The sequence below is a fragment of the Lycorma delicatula genome, chromosome 5, assembly GCF_047948215.1.
Source record: "Lycorma delicatula isolate Av1 chromosome 5, ASM4794821v1, whole genome shotgun sequence".
NCBI lineage: Eukaryota > Metazoa > Arthropoda > Insecta > Hemiptera > Fulgoridae > Lycorma > Lycorma delicatula.
Window position 1 is genome coordinate 2,897,774 of NC_134459.1, and position 17,227 is coordinate 2,915,000.

General features: G+C 31.1%; 1 protein-coding gene across 1 annotated transcript in view; it reads left to right on the forward strand.

The window, feature by feature from the left end:
• Positions 1 to 15,711, forward strand: part of LOC142324663 (uncharacterized) — a 37,731-nt gene extending 22,020 nt beyond the window's left edge. The window contains exons 2-4 of the mRNA XM_075365535.1: positions 9,295 to 9,506; positions 11,882 to 12,130; positions 15,395 to 15,711. Of these exons, the coding sequence (XP_075221650.1) occupies positions 9,295 to 9,506; positions 11,882 to 12,130; positions 15,395 to 15,616 (683 nt within the window). The 3' untranslated portion in view covers positions 15,617 to 15,711. The remainder of the gene's footprint in view (positions 1 to 9,294; positions 9,507 to 11,881; positions 12,131 to 15,394) is intronic.
• Positions 15,712 to 17,227: the final 1,516 nt, after the last annotated feature.

The window sequence follows — 17,227 nt, forward strand, 5'->3', positions numbered from 1 at the left end:
AACAATATCACAATTAATGTTCATTGCGATAACAATAATGTCATTGTTGTCACTTCATCTTGTAATCGCCAAATTTGTTCTGTCAGTAATACACTTGATTCTACTAATGCACTCGCCGTTTAAATAAATAGTACGGCGCATAATTCTAATGACCGATAATAAAAACATTCGTCCACTTTTTTTAATAATAAATGCATAATGTAGAATAAACATTAAAACATTAAACTAAAAAATAAAATTATTAAGTATTTCGATTTAAAATGTTTGAAAAAAGAATATTTATATGTAGAAAAGTTATTAAATTATTAGAAAACTAGAACGGTTTCTTTCATCTAAAAGAACAATACAGAAATCAGAAATTAACACCATTTTTGTCTCACTTTTTTTAATATTAACTCTAAACGTGTTATTTTTTGTCGTTTAAGAATAAGCACCTTAAAAAATGTAATGCAAAGTAACGTGAAAATTTTATCAAATTTTAATCTGACATGTTATCGTTAAAGTAAATATTGCTTCAGTAAAAACAATAACATATACGACGTTGCGATGCAGATACGAAATTTTTATCCGACCAAATATTACTATAATAATTACACTCGATAATAAATCCGCTATTAATTACCTTAGTTGATACTAGATGAAACTAGCTCGGATTCAAGTAAAATCACGTAGCTGAATTATAACGATCGATTAACTTCTTTTTGTTATTTAACGATTCATAAATATTGTAACGTAAAAAAATTAATAAAATCTTTCTTTTTTCTAGGATAACAACAAAATATCTTAAAATGTAATTTGGCAAAGCGATTCCCACAAATCACGATACATTTAGTTCATAAGAAACGCTCCAAGAATAGCGTTACTTTTTTTTCTCTTAACTTTAACGGTCAAATAATCAATCGATACCGGATACGTGAATAAAATACACGATTCTTTGAACGAAGGATTATTAGCGTTTTAGATAAGATTCTAAATTTTGGATCCTGACGAGTACGTACCGCGGCTCTATTTTACAGTTACAACTTCCAATTTAATAAAAAAATATGTATTTTCACCGGAACATTAAAAAAATAAAATAAAATAATCATCGAGAAAACAGACTAGTATTTTTTATAAGCATTAGAATTATATTTACATAAATTCCTGTTTAAAATATATCATCTCTTTGTGCTCCTCAAAAAAAATGTTCAAGGTACAAATACGGTTGTCAGATTTGGCGCCTATAAATATGATGAATATATCATGAACAATATCTACAGGTATCGTGTAGAGCGATTAAACATTTTAACTTATCCTAGCGTATATTTTACGAATGTAAAGAACAAAATGACTACGATAACCGATACTACGCTTCCATCGCCGGTTTTAATAAATTACTGTAAACCGTTTAAAAAATCTTCCCGATATTTTATTTAAATTGTAACAATTTTTTTTTTTGCGCAAACATCAGTCGATTAATTATTAAATAAAATTAATTAAAACTAACGATTTACGAGACATTTTGAAATCTTTGAGTGCGTTCTCGCTATAATTTTTGATTCCCTGACTGACTAGTACAGATCTATTGCTGCTACAACTATAAAGGGAAACTATGGATCTGTCCTAAATTTTAATGTCGGGCCTTTTGTTAACGTTTAAGTTTCACGATTTGCCGAGTGCAAAAAAGCCATCTAAATTTCTGGAAAATGTACGTATGTATGTGTATCGCCTGTATTTTGAATTAATATCTCTAAACCGATTCATCATAAATTTTTTGAAAACGGCTCAAAAAATTTGGAGCGTTAACACAGCTACTACAAGGGATGGAGATTCCCAAATCGATTTGCAAGTATCGACTGACGGCAAGCGTTGTTAGATCAAATGCCCGCCGAATATCGGATCGGAATATTTCAACCGCTTACGTTATTATTCTACAAGCTGTAGCAGATACGGATAAAGTGGAAAGCAGATACAAATAAGTCGGTGGAAAAGGAAAGCAAAGCGACGGGGGTACATCTATCGCATCGACTCTCTTTCGGCTTTTGGAAAGTAGAAAGTTCAATGTTCCTCCTCGACAAATCTTACCAGGGTCTCCCGTAGCCGTATCTGATATTTTGATAGGCGATGAGGCTTACCCGCTTAAGCCGTATTTGATGCGTCCATATCCAAGAAATTAACCGCTCCGCAAAAAATCTTCAACGATCGACCTTCTTCTACCAGGAAGCGCATTCGGAATTTGCTACGGTAAATGATTCCTTGCAAAATAGATGTTGCCTGAAAGAGAAAGTATTTATGTTAAGTACGCGTGCATTCTGCACAATTTTGTGCAAGAGATGCTGAAAAAGATGCCGATTACACCCAAGTTACAAGAACGATCGATAGCGATGGCGATTTGCTGACCGCCCGAAGACCCGAAGGGGAAAATAGAATTAACAACTCGGCCAAGTAGCATCTGCAATTAGAGATGAATTTACTAAGCGTTTAGGAACGCACGGTAATTAACTAGACAAAAACTTAGCCTGTAGTACAGAATTTTTAATAGAGTATATCCACTGTATACAATATTACATATATTTCGTACATAATTATACGACGAATAATAATGTAGATGAAATAACGGTACGATATATAGTAAATATAACAGAGATAAAAAATAAATAAACTCACCTGGATAGGATTCTTTTCCCACTTCATCCCACAATTTGTCGATTACATTTTTGTTTTTGTACTCTTTTCTATTACTTTGCCACAAGATTGGTCAGATCTTTTTTTTTTTTTTTACTTTTAAGGCCGCAAAGGACCACTTTAGTCAGAATAATTCAAGTCTTTTTTGCCGATCTTTTGGCCTTTAAGATCTTAGCTTTTACTTTCTCCCGATATTTAGTCTTGTATAATTAAAAGTTCTTACTTTAAAGTCGGTATTCGGATCTTTAATAACATATTTTAATTTTTCGAATTTATTAAGTAAATCTTAATAAATCCGAAAAATTTAATTAAAAAATTTAGTCAAATTTAATTCTTGCATGTCTTCTTTAATTTCTTTGATCCATAATGGCGGATTTTTTAAAGACCAAAATCGATCGATAATTCTCTTAGTAATCCTATCCTGCGGTAATCTTAACGAGTGTGCGCAGAACGAAATTCGCTTCTTTTTCATAGTATCGCTTAAGGATTCCAAGTTTTCGTACAGAAATTTATTAGGCGATAATCTGTACCGATTTTCGTGTTTATATTTTTTGTTTATGCGGGTTCTAAGAATCCTACGTTCGACTTTAAGCAAAGGTTCGGTTCTATTTTTCTGATTTAATCTAAATAAAGTCTCGCTCGCGTAAGTAATTACCGGTTTAACCGCAGTTTTGTAACGTCTAATTTTAGTGTTAATCGAAAGCGATTTTTTGTTGTAAGTATTTTTGGTTACTTGTAGCGCTTTAAATAATTTATTAAGTCTTTCGGTCCGATTTTGTTTTTCGTTACGATTAAAAGTAATGATCTCTCCAAGATATTTAAATTTTTCTACAAGTTCTACTTTGTTTCTGTTAATATTAACAGAGTTAATAACTAAAGGATCTATAGCCATCATTTTAGTATTTTCGTAAGAAATTTTAAGTCCGATTTTATTTGCAAGTTCTTCTATACTTTTTTTGTATTCTGGCTTTTCCGATACTATTAGCTAATAAAGCTAAGTCGTCGGCAAATCCTTGGCGATTTAAATTTAAGTTATCTCTTTTGTATCCTATGTGAATATTTTTTGGATGAATTTTAAACCGTTCGCGTATCAGAAATTCTAGTGCACAATTTAATAATAAAGGTGAAAGTCCGTCGCCTTGTCTCAGTCCGGATTTTATGTAAAAAGGTTCGGAAAATTAGCCACGAAACTTCAGTTTAAACTTTGTATTTGTCAATGTTAAACCCATCATATTTGCCGATTTAGGATCCGATCCGAGATTTCTCAGAATTTTTAACATCGAAGGCCTATGTATGCAATCGTATGCTTTTTGAATCAATAAAAGAATAATCATCTGTTTTTACTTTCTATTATAAATATCTATAAGTAATTTCAAAGTAATAATTTGATCTCGACAACTGCGCCAAGGCCGAAAACCACCTTGGTAATCGCCTACCTCGCTTTCTAGTCGGTCCTTAATTCTATTATAAATAATTCTAGATAACATTTTATATGTACAATCCAATAACGAAATTCCACGATAATTGTCCGCATTTGTCTTGTCGCCTTTTTTGTGTAAAAGATGTGTAATAGCAGCGGTCGTCCAATGTTCTGCAAGTTTTTCGGATTCCCAAATTTTAACCAGAGAATTATGCAAAGATTTCTTAATGTCTTTCTTAATTTCTCCTGCATTGTCCCAAATTTCTGTAACTGTTTGCTCTTCTCCGCTTGCTTTATTATTTTTAAGATCCTTTATTTAATATCAGATCTTTTATAAATAACTTTCTGTCACAAATGCTCGCTATTCGACGCTATTAACTAAACGAATTCGACACAGAACTAAACCAAATTTTTTTATAACTAAATGAATTTATTATATTCTACCCGCAGCCATCAAACTTTCGTCTCAAATGTTCACTGTTTGCCATTCACGAGTGAACTAAAATATCAAACAGAAACAGCGTCTGTGCGGCAACACTCTGCCGCTTTCATCCAGTATTGGTCAACGCTGAAAGCATGTACCAGTTTGAAATATTTTCTTGACGCTCTGCCGCTTGCCTGTATAGCCTTGACTGTAGGATGTCCTAAAATTCATAATTTAAAAAAAATGAGTATGCATATTATACTTATGATTTGGCTTCTGCAAATTACAGTAAGGATCGCCTAAAAGATTTATTCATTCAGAGGAGTATAAAATATTTTTTGTGAAAAATAATATTTCCACTTACCAACAATTTTTAATATAAGTATCTGAGCACTTTTGCTGTAATTTCTCCATCATCAGAAATTATTTGAAGTTATTAATTTAATGTTTGTGCGTATAATTTTTTATGTATAATTATAATTAAATCGATGTTAAAATTGTTACGTCGATTGTCGATTAATAAAATAATTTATACGTTAATAAAAACGTAACGTCATCTTTATAAGCTAACTTAATTTATTAAGTGTCAATCGCCTATTATGAACCTAACAATTTAATTATAATTACACATAAGTTATATACACGAATAACAAGTTATATAGATTAATAACTTCAAATAATCCCTGATGATGGAAAGCTGACTCCGAAAGTGCTCTGATACATATATTAAAAATTTTTGGTAAGTGGAAATATTATTTTATACAAAAAATATATTAATACCGATGGTGCCAAACGCTTAGAAAATTAAGTCTATAGTATATACAAATAATTAAAAGATCAGTTTTCTTCTTTCTCAAAAATTAAAAAAAAAATAAACACATTCTACAGAAAACATCACATCCTATAAAATATCTACTTTTTTGGAAAGATTTACAAAAATAATTGAAAAAATACAATTTTATGAAGTTCAAATAGCAGAAACACTGCCAAAATAAAGGACAAATTGCTTAATTATTGTAGCAAACCAAAACAATCTTTTTAATTTAATCACAGATAGACAATTCTTAATAGGGAACGTATAAGTAGCATTTTTTTAATCGTTGCAATAATTTACACTATTTATAATTTTTTAAATCTTAACCCGTATACAGCTGAAGTTGCGATATATAATGCAACGTGATTTGTTTTGTGTTATTATTACATGAAATAATATCTGTTTACTGTTTTTAAGTACACTATTTTAATAAAAATCTTGCATATCATTAAAAATAGCAAAAACACTTTTTTTGGTTATAAGAATTTTATGTTATCGTTCGCTAAATGTAATCGTTTTTTGCTTCTTCTAAAATTATCTATAAATAATTTATATAAGAATAAGCTCCAACGTACAATATTATTTTAAATGATTATTATTCAAAATAGCGATAGTTTTTCTACGTAAACTTATCATCAGTTATTTATTACGCCTATATCTAGGGAGAAAAAAATTAATGTTGTGTTTTCACAACTTCAGCGGCATTAAATATTTGTACAGAAAGCCATGAGCTACAAGCAGTATACAGATATACGAGGGTTATTTTTTTTCAAGGTCCGATCGGTCGGGGAATAAAAACCCGCGTAAAAATCGGATGAACCTTTGCGCATATGTGTTGCGCAGCGTCTCTAGTATGGCCTTCAATCACGCCGGGTTACTTCGTTTAGATCTGAACACGCAGCTAGCAGGTAAACATATCTACAACAATAGCATCTCCCGCCTAGTGTGAAGTGCGTGCGGTAATTCGATTTCTTCAGGCTGAGGGGTGTAATGCGGCTGAAATTCATCGACGCATAAGTAATGTGTACGGTGAAACTTCAATGAGTGACGGCAAAGTGCGACAATGATGCAGGAACTTTAAAGCAGGATGTACAGATGTTCATGATACAGCGGTCAGGGAAGGAGGTGAGTGTCAACCGATGATCTCGTTGAGCGAATGGATGAGGCGATTCGAGAAAATCGTCGGTTCACAATTTCTGTATCGAGCGATTCGTGTCCTGAAATTTCAAGGTCAGCTCTCTACACCGTTGTGAGTGAGAGACTTCAGTACCGCAAATTGTGTGCGAGATGGGTTCCCAAGATGCTGTCCGACTATCACAAAACAATGAGAATGGACGCCTCCCTAACGTTTCTCCAGCGCTACCACAATGAAGAAGATTTTTAAAACAAAATTGACACAGGGGACGAGACACGGGTCCATTTCGAAACTGAAGAAACAAAAGAACAATCCAAACAGCGGATGTATTCTCATTCTCCCAGTAAACCAAAGAAGTTCAAGCGAACCTTCTCCAGCAGAAAGCATATGGTACTGTGTTCCGGGACCGGAATGGAGTTCTGTGGGTGGAATTCATGGAACGTGGCACGACCATCACTGCAGCTTCATATTGCGTGACTCTTCAACGTCTACGAAGGGCGATTCAGAATAAGCGGAGAGGAATGTTGTCATCAGTCTGTCTTTCTCCATGACAATGCTCGGCTGCACGCTGCAGCTGCAACAAAGAAGCTCCTGCAGCGTTTTCGTCGGGAAGTGTTTGATCACCCACCATACAGTCCGGACTTGGCTCCATCCGATTTTCACCTTTTTGCTCACATGAAACGCTGGCTAGGAGGACAACATTTTGGCACAGACATTGAGCTGCACCGGCGTAGAAACACGGCTGAAAACAGAGGCGGCTCCTTTCTACGACGAGGGTATTGGAAAGTTGGTACCACGCTACGACAAATGTCTAAATCGGAGTGGCGACTATGTAGAGAAACAGAGTCACTATGTAAGTACTTGTTACAAATAAACAATTTTTTTTTTCACTGTGGTTTTAATTTCGTGACCGATCGGACCTTGAAAAAAAAATAACCCTCGTAAAAACAAATCTGCATTTGGCTGACAATGATATGTTAAATACTGCAAACAAGTTCTCTAAAGTGCAGCCTTACATAGATCTTCTGAATAAAGGGTAACAGATTATACCGTACTTTGGTCGACATACTTTTAAAACGTTTATGAAACTAAAACCTGTGTGCTTTGGCTAGAAGGTGTAGTGTTCATGTTCTTCACAAGGATATCTTTTCAACTTTTCTCTTATCAAGGAAAAGAAGCAGAAGTAGATTCTAACTTTGGATTAAGTGCTTCAGTTCTTCAAAATGTATTGCACACTGTAGACAACCCTGGAAAGCACAGCATTATTTTGATAGATTTTTTTTTAATTCATATAAACTGTTAAGTTTACTGAATAAGGATGACTTTTTCACAACTGAAACAGTTAATGAAAACAGAATTCAAAACTGCCTTTAGAAAGATACTCATTCTTTGCGTAAGGAATCTTGTGGAACGTACAATTATCAATTTGATACCGCCTATTCAATTTTTATTACAAAATGGGACAATTTTACTGTTACTCTAATTACAAATTTTCAGTCCACTGAACCTGCGAATGTTAAAAGGTATTCTGAGGTGAAAAAAATGAAAATCTAAATCCAAAAGCCAGATCTCATCACAATACAATCACTGAATGGCTGTTTCAGTGTACAATGGTGTCAGCAACTGTCGAATAACAATGAAAGGAAACAAATTGTGATAGTCTTTTGTTTTCAAACTTTCTTGATTATTTTTAGTAAATTTTTTGGAAGCTTTATCAATATATCTACAAAGAACAGGTTGAGCGACTTAAATTTCAACGACTTGTTATTACATTATGATTATAAAAGGAAAATAACACGAAAGATATCGCTATTCCACAAATGCAGAAACTTGGATGATCAACTGTGTTTTCAATTGCAACAACTCAGTGACACCCAGCCGAAAGCATCTTTCTGAAAACAGTATTTTGGTGTAATAAGTGTAAAGTTGGACTTCTCCCAAAATGTTTTACTTATTACCAGAAAAAATAAACAATGAATAACTATTCATTGAGTACTGAAATAGAATGTAAACATCACTTATACTGTATCCTAATTTCTGTTCCCTTTAGTTTTTATTTAGTTTCATAAAAACAGAAAAAGTTTCAACAAAAAGAAAAGCTGTTTGTGTTAATTTGGACACCCTCTCCTGTTGAAATTGCATTTTCGCAACATTTCATAAATTGATAAATAAACGTACCTGAGGATCAAAAATCATTTATATGATTCAGAAGCATCTATAAACCTAAGAAATGATTTTATAATCGGTGCATCAGAGCGTGGTAAAACATGGTTAAAATTAATTTAAATATCGAAGTTGAAATTTTCGTAAATAATTTTTTTTTTATTAATATGTTTCCAAGATTAAATCTAACGGTTAAAGAAATAATTATGTATTAAATTATTAAAAGAATGACACATGAAGTGAGATTACACAATTTAATTGATAAGATAGACAGAAGTGAGTATTGGAAGGGTATATTAAGACAGAAAGTAAAAGGAAATGGACTGAAAAGATTAATGTTCAAGGGCACCGAGCGGGATTTCCAAGAAAAAGAAATGTTATACTCCATCCAAAATTCTAACTGTGCAATTAGTGTGTTTAATAACACCTAGAAAATGCCTCATACATTTCACGTTCAATGCATATTGTTTCTAGTTTCAATCTGTTTGTAACTCAGTGTTTAAATTTTTGTGTTGTTTGCCCAAAAAACAAATACACCTTTCATTAAAAATTGATGGAAATAAGAGTGTTTAGATGATTATATAATTTTTAACAATTAATAATAATAACTGCTACAAAAATGTGTAACCTAGGAAATGAGTTAAAATCATTATATCTCATGTTAATTCACACAGATTTTCAAACAAAATTCAACAGTACAATGTCCTGTAAGAAAGCAATAAATGTGGTAAATGTGGGTGCTAAAACTATTAATATAGCAAAGGAATCACTGAATAAAGGTGGATCATTTGGACGGCCACAAGGTGGACGACCACAAGGTTGTCATGATGCACCACTCATACCTCCACCACCAGCAACACACATCAGAGTTTGCACTCCAGAGCAGGTAAGAAAAAACCCATTTTTAGCAACTATAATCAAATTTAAGGTAAATGCATTTATTTAGATTAATATTTACGGCTAATAAATCTACAATCTTCAGCCATCACATAAACTTTAATAGTGATGACACTTCCATTCGGCAACTAAATCCAAGTAGCATAAATATTGCACATTCCCTGTGCGAATGAGTTATCAAGATATGAAAAGCATCGGATAACTAAACCGATGCATACTGTTATAAAATGCCTTTAGATCATAGGTAACGTATTAAAAGTTGTGGCTAGTTCCTTTTGCTCTTAGAATTATAAGTAACCAGATTGATGCGTTAACCGAAGAAATAGAAAAGTCCATTTTTTATTCCAAAAATAAATATGACATTTGAAAATAAAATACCACAAATGAAAGCATAACCACCATACTTTATTGATTTATGAGAAATTATAACTTCTATGAATGAATTTAGTTCATGTCCACATAATTCTGGTAACGAGCAAGATTGTTCTTTTAGAAACCTGTAATTTTCCTCTGCTAGATCTTAAGATATGGAGGAAGAGCAAGTTTTATTATAGATATATTTAAATTATTTTATAATTTAAATATATTTAAATTATAAAATAATTGACTGATAATTTTCTGGTCCCATTCTGCCTTAAAATGTCCCAGTTTCCTGAATGTCTACACTCAGGATGCCTACAGAGAATTAGTAGATCTTGATGTGATAAAGTGATAAAGTGTTTACAGACCAATCTGGATGATCTCTTTCTTATTTGGCTAATAGTCAAACAATCTAATAACTATTGTTTAATTAAAAGTGGACCCTAAAGTACAACAAACATTTTAAGACCGATTGGTTTTTTAAACTGCTACATACTTATTTATTAAATTTTTATACTGTTAGAGGAATGTAAATTAATACTGCATTTATGATAAAATGCATACAATGTACTATTAGATAATTAGTTATTTTTTCTTTCTCTTTAGTTTGAGAGTCATTTTAAAAGAAGTGTACTATTGTAATAAAATATCCTTTATTTATATATAACATACTTGATATTCTTAATCATTAAATACATAACAATCTATAGAAAAAAAAGTAAATTAATACCCACAATTTGTTTGGTGATCAGACCTAAAATTATTTTTAAATATGTTTCATACATCTTTTATAAAAAAAAATTAATTTTTAGGGGATATATAATGCATGTTGCGTTTAATATTCCCATTATGTCATAAAGTTATGGCCTGCTGGTGTAACAATCATTAGCTTCTAGAATCAACTATTATTGGATTTAATTTTCAGTAAGAATCTGGCATTTTTTAACCTACTGTCATCTCTTCCTTAAAATATGTGCATAGCAAGTTTTAGATGAAAATAATATAAATGTATATGTAACATATTCTAAAGTGTACATTGCAATATGTTCAACTAGTGAACAAGAAGCAATCCCTTATGGCACAATGAGATGAGGATGATATGTATGACTTGCAATGAAGTGTAGTCTTGTACAGACTCACCCCAAACAATCATATGGTTAACTGAGCCCCAACCACCAAACTACACCGATATCCGTTGTGTAGTATTCGAAAACCATATAAAAGCAACAAAATATTGTTTGGATTTGAACCTCAGAACCTTCGACTTTGAAAATCAACTGTTAAATAAGTGATTTACAATGATGTTACCAGCTCCGGTGGGCATAAAAAAATCAAATGATTTATTTGATCAGATTTTCTACAAGACATTCTGTTATTTCACAAAACATAGTAGAGGGATGTAGAGGAGTATTTCTCTGGTTCAATGAAAAAACGAAGGCTATGTATTTTGAAAAATATTAATCGATGATTATTTATTTTAGTCGAAATTAGAACTTGTTTAAAATAAGATTGTTATTGAAGAATATGTTTCATCATAGAGAGTAACTCACGTTTCAAAAAAGTTGTACATGTTAATCATAATTTTATAAAAAAATATATATTGAGAAATATTTTACGAGTCAAAGATTATTTTTATTCATCAACTATTTCCTCATTGTTGACACTTGATCTATCCTTTTTTGACCTTCAAAGGGTTGGGTTTATCTAATTATTTATTTATTCATGAAGTATTTACAGTAAGTAATTACAGGCCGTTACCCAGATTACAGTTATCACACACTATTTTAGTGAAATAAAAATGTCAAGCCTGACCAGGATTCAAACCAATATGAATGATACATCATAAAATGTACAGAATTCTGAAATTAATTATTACTTATTTTCTTTTGTATCATTTGTTACCTAACGTGGAAAAGTTATAATTTGAGAAAATTTAAAGTATATAGATTTAAATAAAGTCTTATTGTACATCTATTTGGATTTTATCTATATCTTATGTTTCAGCTGCGTTCAATATGTCCACCGCATCCATGTGAGCCTCCAGTAATCCCAAGACCTCCTACAACAGGAGAAAAAGCTGCCAGAGGAATTCTATTTCTTGCAAAAATTCTGTTATTACTTGGCGTTATTAAATGGACAGATGATTTGGGTATATGGGGAAGTACTGAAGAATCTAGACAAACAGCTAACAATGCTTATGAAAGACTTTCACCTGTATTTGGGGGAGGAAAAAATGATGATGATTCAGGACATGTAAGAAATCTATATTTATGCTAATAAATTCTAACTATTATTCATATTACCTTAGGCTAGAAAAATGTTACACATAAAAAATTTTAGCGGTTTAACAAAACAGCTTTTAATTAAATGCCGGTACAATATTGTAGTGAACTAATAATGTGCGATTCATTAATGAAATATAATAATCTACCGGTAATATTTTCATTAAAGAAAATATTTTTGTATTATTTCTCATTTAAAGTTTAAATAATATTTAAACGGTTTAATTATGTAAACCTGTGAATTAATTTATATGGTCTAATAAGTCACATCAAAAAAAAATATATTTGTTACTGCCAAGTCTTTATTACTAATTACTGTTTGAATAAAAAATATAACACAATACTTGGAGATCAAGGGTAAGGAGATGAAAAATTAGTACACAAATAAAAATAAACTTAAAATGCCACTAACTGCAGTTCTAGAACAAAGCTCATGATACAATTTTATGAAGCTAGTTTAATGAAAATTAATTAATTAATGATCCATGACAGGTTGAGATTTGGGCATAGAAATCAAAGACCAAATTGCATGCTGATCAATCAAATCAAGTTCAACGTGAGAAACACTGTGTGGCCAAACAACTTGATTCCATTTTATCCTATCACCAAGTTACAAAACAGTGCCGCTCTTCTCTTTGATTTGTTTTGGTCTTAAGTATCCAACTACCTTCATAAGTAACTCAGCTGCCTGTTCCATTTTCTTTCATCATACATTCTTTCCACAGCTTAGTTAGAATTATCGGCTGACCATTAATATGATTGTTCTTGCCATATTAGAAGACAAAAATTTTGAGAAAAACTTCATGAAGTTTCCTTCAAAAAAAAGCTTCCCTCAAAAATTTTATGAAATTTATGAAAAACTCATTTGATGCGTTCAATTATTTGTGATGACAAAAGAGACCTCACGTAGATTATGAGATATCCGAGTTTGTTTGATAACATGAACTAGACATAGAAAAATTTTATCGGTTTCTATAAACTTGTAACTTTAGATACAACAAAAAGGTAGAATGTAGATTAAATATTTAATAATACTAAAATTGTGGTTCTCTTCCAATAATTAAAGTTTGCACACCCATTTTACATTTCATGATGTCACTTGGTTACATTAATACCCAAATTACGTAAACATTACAAAGAGCAGCATTAAACAATTTTCCATATTTGTACTGTAAATCTGTATTTAATAAATCTTTATAATCTTTATAAATCTTTAATAAATCTACATATATATATATACTATGTATACTATGTATGTAGCATACATAACTATGGTTATAACATAGTTATATACATAAATTACACTACTAGAGTTGTAACTTATAGTGGGCTCAGAAAATATAGTCTTCCCACTTTGTATTCCTACTGTTACACTTAATATGTACTGTATTAAATGCTGAAATATTTTCAGTTTATTTTGGTTCAAAAACCAGAAAATTAATTCAATATTAATAGTTATTATTAATAATTTATTCTTCCAGTGAAAAAAAAAACACATCACTCAGAATGATCACAATGAAGAACTGCATCTGAAGATGCAGTATAATGAGAGGAATTTATTGCTCAAAATGCATACAATAACCCTTAATAATAAACAGATAGTCATTTATAAAATATTAATATTCCTAGAAATGTTTGTCTTAAATTTTTTTAAGTAGTTTTAAAAAATAAACCTCAAAAAAAAAAGAAAAAAGAAATTTTGAATAGAAAAAATGTTTACATTCTTTTTTTTTAATATTTTGTTTGTCGGTAATACATAATTGAGTTTTTTAGTGTGATAATTTATGATTAATAGTATAAATGTATGAATAAATCAGTAATCACATGATATAATATTATACATTTTATAAAATGTTAAATCATACTGCCTAATCGTTGAACAGCTAATTGCTAACTTATTAACATTTTATAACTAGAGAATGAACCAAATTACAGTTACCGTAATTTTATTTGGACGATAGGTGAATCTTGTGGCACATGAAGAATTCCACTCGAGACCGGATTCTAATTTCAAACCTAGATGTAATGCAGACATGCTTTTACTCAACAAAGCTGTTCACAGAAGATTTGTATTTGCCTTACAGGTTACTACATAGTAATAATGTGAGCAGCATTATTTACACAGTAGGCGTACTTCAACAAAAGAGTATTTTATGGAAAGAAAATACGAGAGGCTACAGCAGAAGTCATAAAATTTCACACAGGAAAACAGAAGTTAAAACTACGCAAAAATAAATTTAGTTACAAATGAAAATAGCGTTAGAAATTTTGCTATAAAAAAATTAATTCGTCATTTTAAGAAATCTAATAAATATGTTGAAGCTTACAAAAACAGAAGAGTATATATAGTAAAATTATTTTAATCGATAAAGTTTTGGTTAATACTGATTTAAAAAAAAAAAAAATCAGTTTTTATACGGTGCAGATACTAAACATGTGATTGATTTAAAGCTATGCTGTTATTTATAAAATGGTAGAACCCCCTCTATGAGTTAACAGATAACAAACCCTCACCGTGAGTACAACGTCCCCAAAAATAGCCCTGTACATACTATTGATTACACTGCTGCAACCAAACCAAATATTTGGACAGTACTAGCTAAAAGTTTAAACCTAACAATAGACTGACAATTGTAGTTAGACTTTTTTTCTTGTTTAGCCAGAAATTACTGGTCAGGTATTACTTTAGAGGATGAATGAGTTTGATACGCATGAGTGTAAATGAAGTGTAGTCTTGAACAGTCACAGTTCGACCGTTCATGAGATGTGTGGTTAATTGAAACCCGACCGCCAAAGAACACCGGTATCCACGATCTAGTATTCAAATCCGTATAAAAGTAACTGCCTTTACTAGGGCTTGAATGCTGGAACTGCCGTCTTCCCAAATCAGCTGATTTGGGAAGACGTGTTCACCGCGAGACCAACCTGATGGGTTTTCATCAGAGATCTGGGAATACTCATCTTCCCAAGCCCTTAGGATGTCATCATTGCTTCTAAAATGCCACCCTTTCAGTCTGTTCTTCACCTGGGGGATCAGCATGAATTCAGCATGGAATGAGGTCAGGACCAGTTACGTACAGCTATTGGTGTCCTGGGCACGGATCGTAGATGGTATGTTCCATGTATGTTAACATGGGGATTATCTAACTCACAGCAATAATAATAAAATATCTAACTGTTATTAATTAATCATAAATACAATTAATGAACTGACAAATCTGTTTTTCTATTTCAGTCTTACGGAGTAACATATAACCTAGCAACAATGTGGAACAATACTGTAAGCAGCATTATTTATGTAGTAGGCATTTTCCCTGTAGTAGTATTTAGAAGATTATTTTATGGAAAGAAAAAAGAAAATGAAGAGGCAGTAACAGAAGCTACTCAAAATGTTTCACTGAGGAAAACAAAAGTTAAAACTAACCGTCAAATAAATATAGCTACAAACGAAGCATAGTATATGAAATTTTTCAGCGTAGAAATTTCCATTTTCATAATTCAGAATGTTTAATTAATACTAAAGTAAAATAATATCACCAAATTTAAATGTTTTAATAAAATTTGTTCTCCATAGTATTCTAATAAATTGATGAAAATACACCTTAACGTAAATTAACATGCTGTTTCCATTTTTATTACACCTTATTCAACTAGTAAGAAGGAACTATCAACTAAGGATGGAATTAAGTATTCACTTTTTTTACATTGCGAATCATGCATATTAACGTCAACTATATGTTAACTTCTGAACAAAAATCTCTAATCCAGTAAACAGCATAAGATGATATAATTTCATATCTCAGTGCTAATTTTATACAAGATAATTTTATATACTTCTGATACCACTGTATCAGAAGTATATAAAACCAAATAATCTTAAACCCACTTTAGTAATTCCTTTACTAGATTTACTAAAATAATGTACTGTATTATATGACATTACTAATAACAATAGTAATAAATTTATAGTTGATAAATAAAAAATGAATTAACAATATAGAAAATAAGTGAATTTTTAAAAGATTTACAAAACATTGTACGATGGATGTTTTAAAAGATTCTTTACTTCGTCCTAAACAATCTGACACTGTTTCTTTTCACCAATAAACTTACGAATTAACAAAAACAAGCTCCTCGATTTGTATAGAATTAAAGTTTAAATTAATTTATTATATACAAGTCCAGTTTTAACGCTACAAACCAACAGTGTAAAGAATCATATAAAACTGACAAGAACTTCTCACATCGCTTGCTGATATTACTAAACTATGTTTTACTTTTAAAATATTAGTAAAACCTGTATTAAAAAAAATATCCATTAAACTTTGATCAAGAATTAATGCTAATCTAATTTAAAAGAAATAAAAATAATCTTTAGACTGAGAGTGAAAATAAACCTGAGGCAGATGGGAATCCTCTCTATCTTACCCCATCAGATAACTTAGGCGGCCTCTGGAAGAAAAAAACATAACTGAAAATGGGATGTTTTTGTTGCATTTAAATGAAGTTGATTGTGAATTAATATGTTAATTTAATTACTACCAGATTATAATAAATTAGTAATTATAATAGCAAATTGTTTACAATTTACAACAATAATAAAAAATACGGTTATGTTTCCCTTTTCTATAGAACGCAAGAAATGTTGCGGTATATATTTATAATAAAATAGTTTAACATCCATTACAGCATTTATTCTGTATTTTATATTTTATATTTAATAAAACAAACATTTACAATATAAAATTATGTTCTGTTTTACACTAAGGAATAAAAGTCCGAATCTGTACTTAAAAAAGTTTAGTTTGTCATTACTGATGTGTGTTTGTGTGTGTGTCTCTCTTTTTATTTATATATCTCTCTCTCTCACTCTTTCTCTGTTTGTGTGTGCACGTGTATGCGCGTGTGTGGATGTTATTCTCTCATTTTCTGTCAGTCTCACTCTCTTTGAGTATATGTGTGTGTGTGTGTGTGTGTGTGTGTCTTTCTTTCTGTTTCTGTTCCTCTCTCATTCGCTCTCTCTCTCACTCTATGTGTGTGTGTGTCTGTGTGTGTGTGTTGTGTGTCT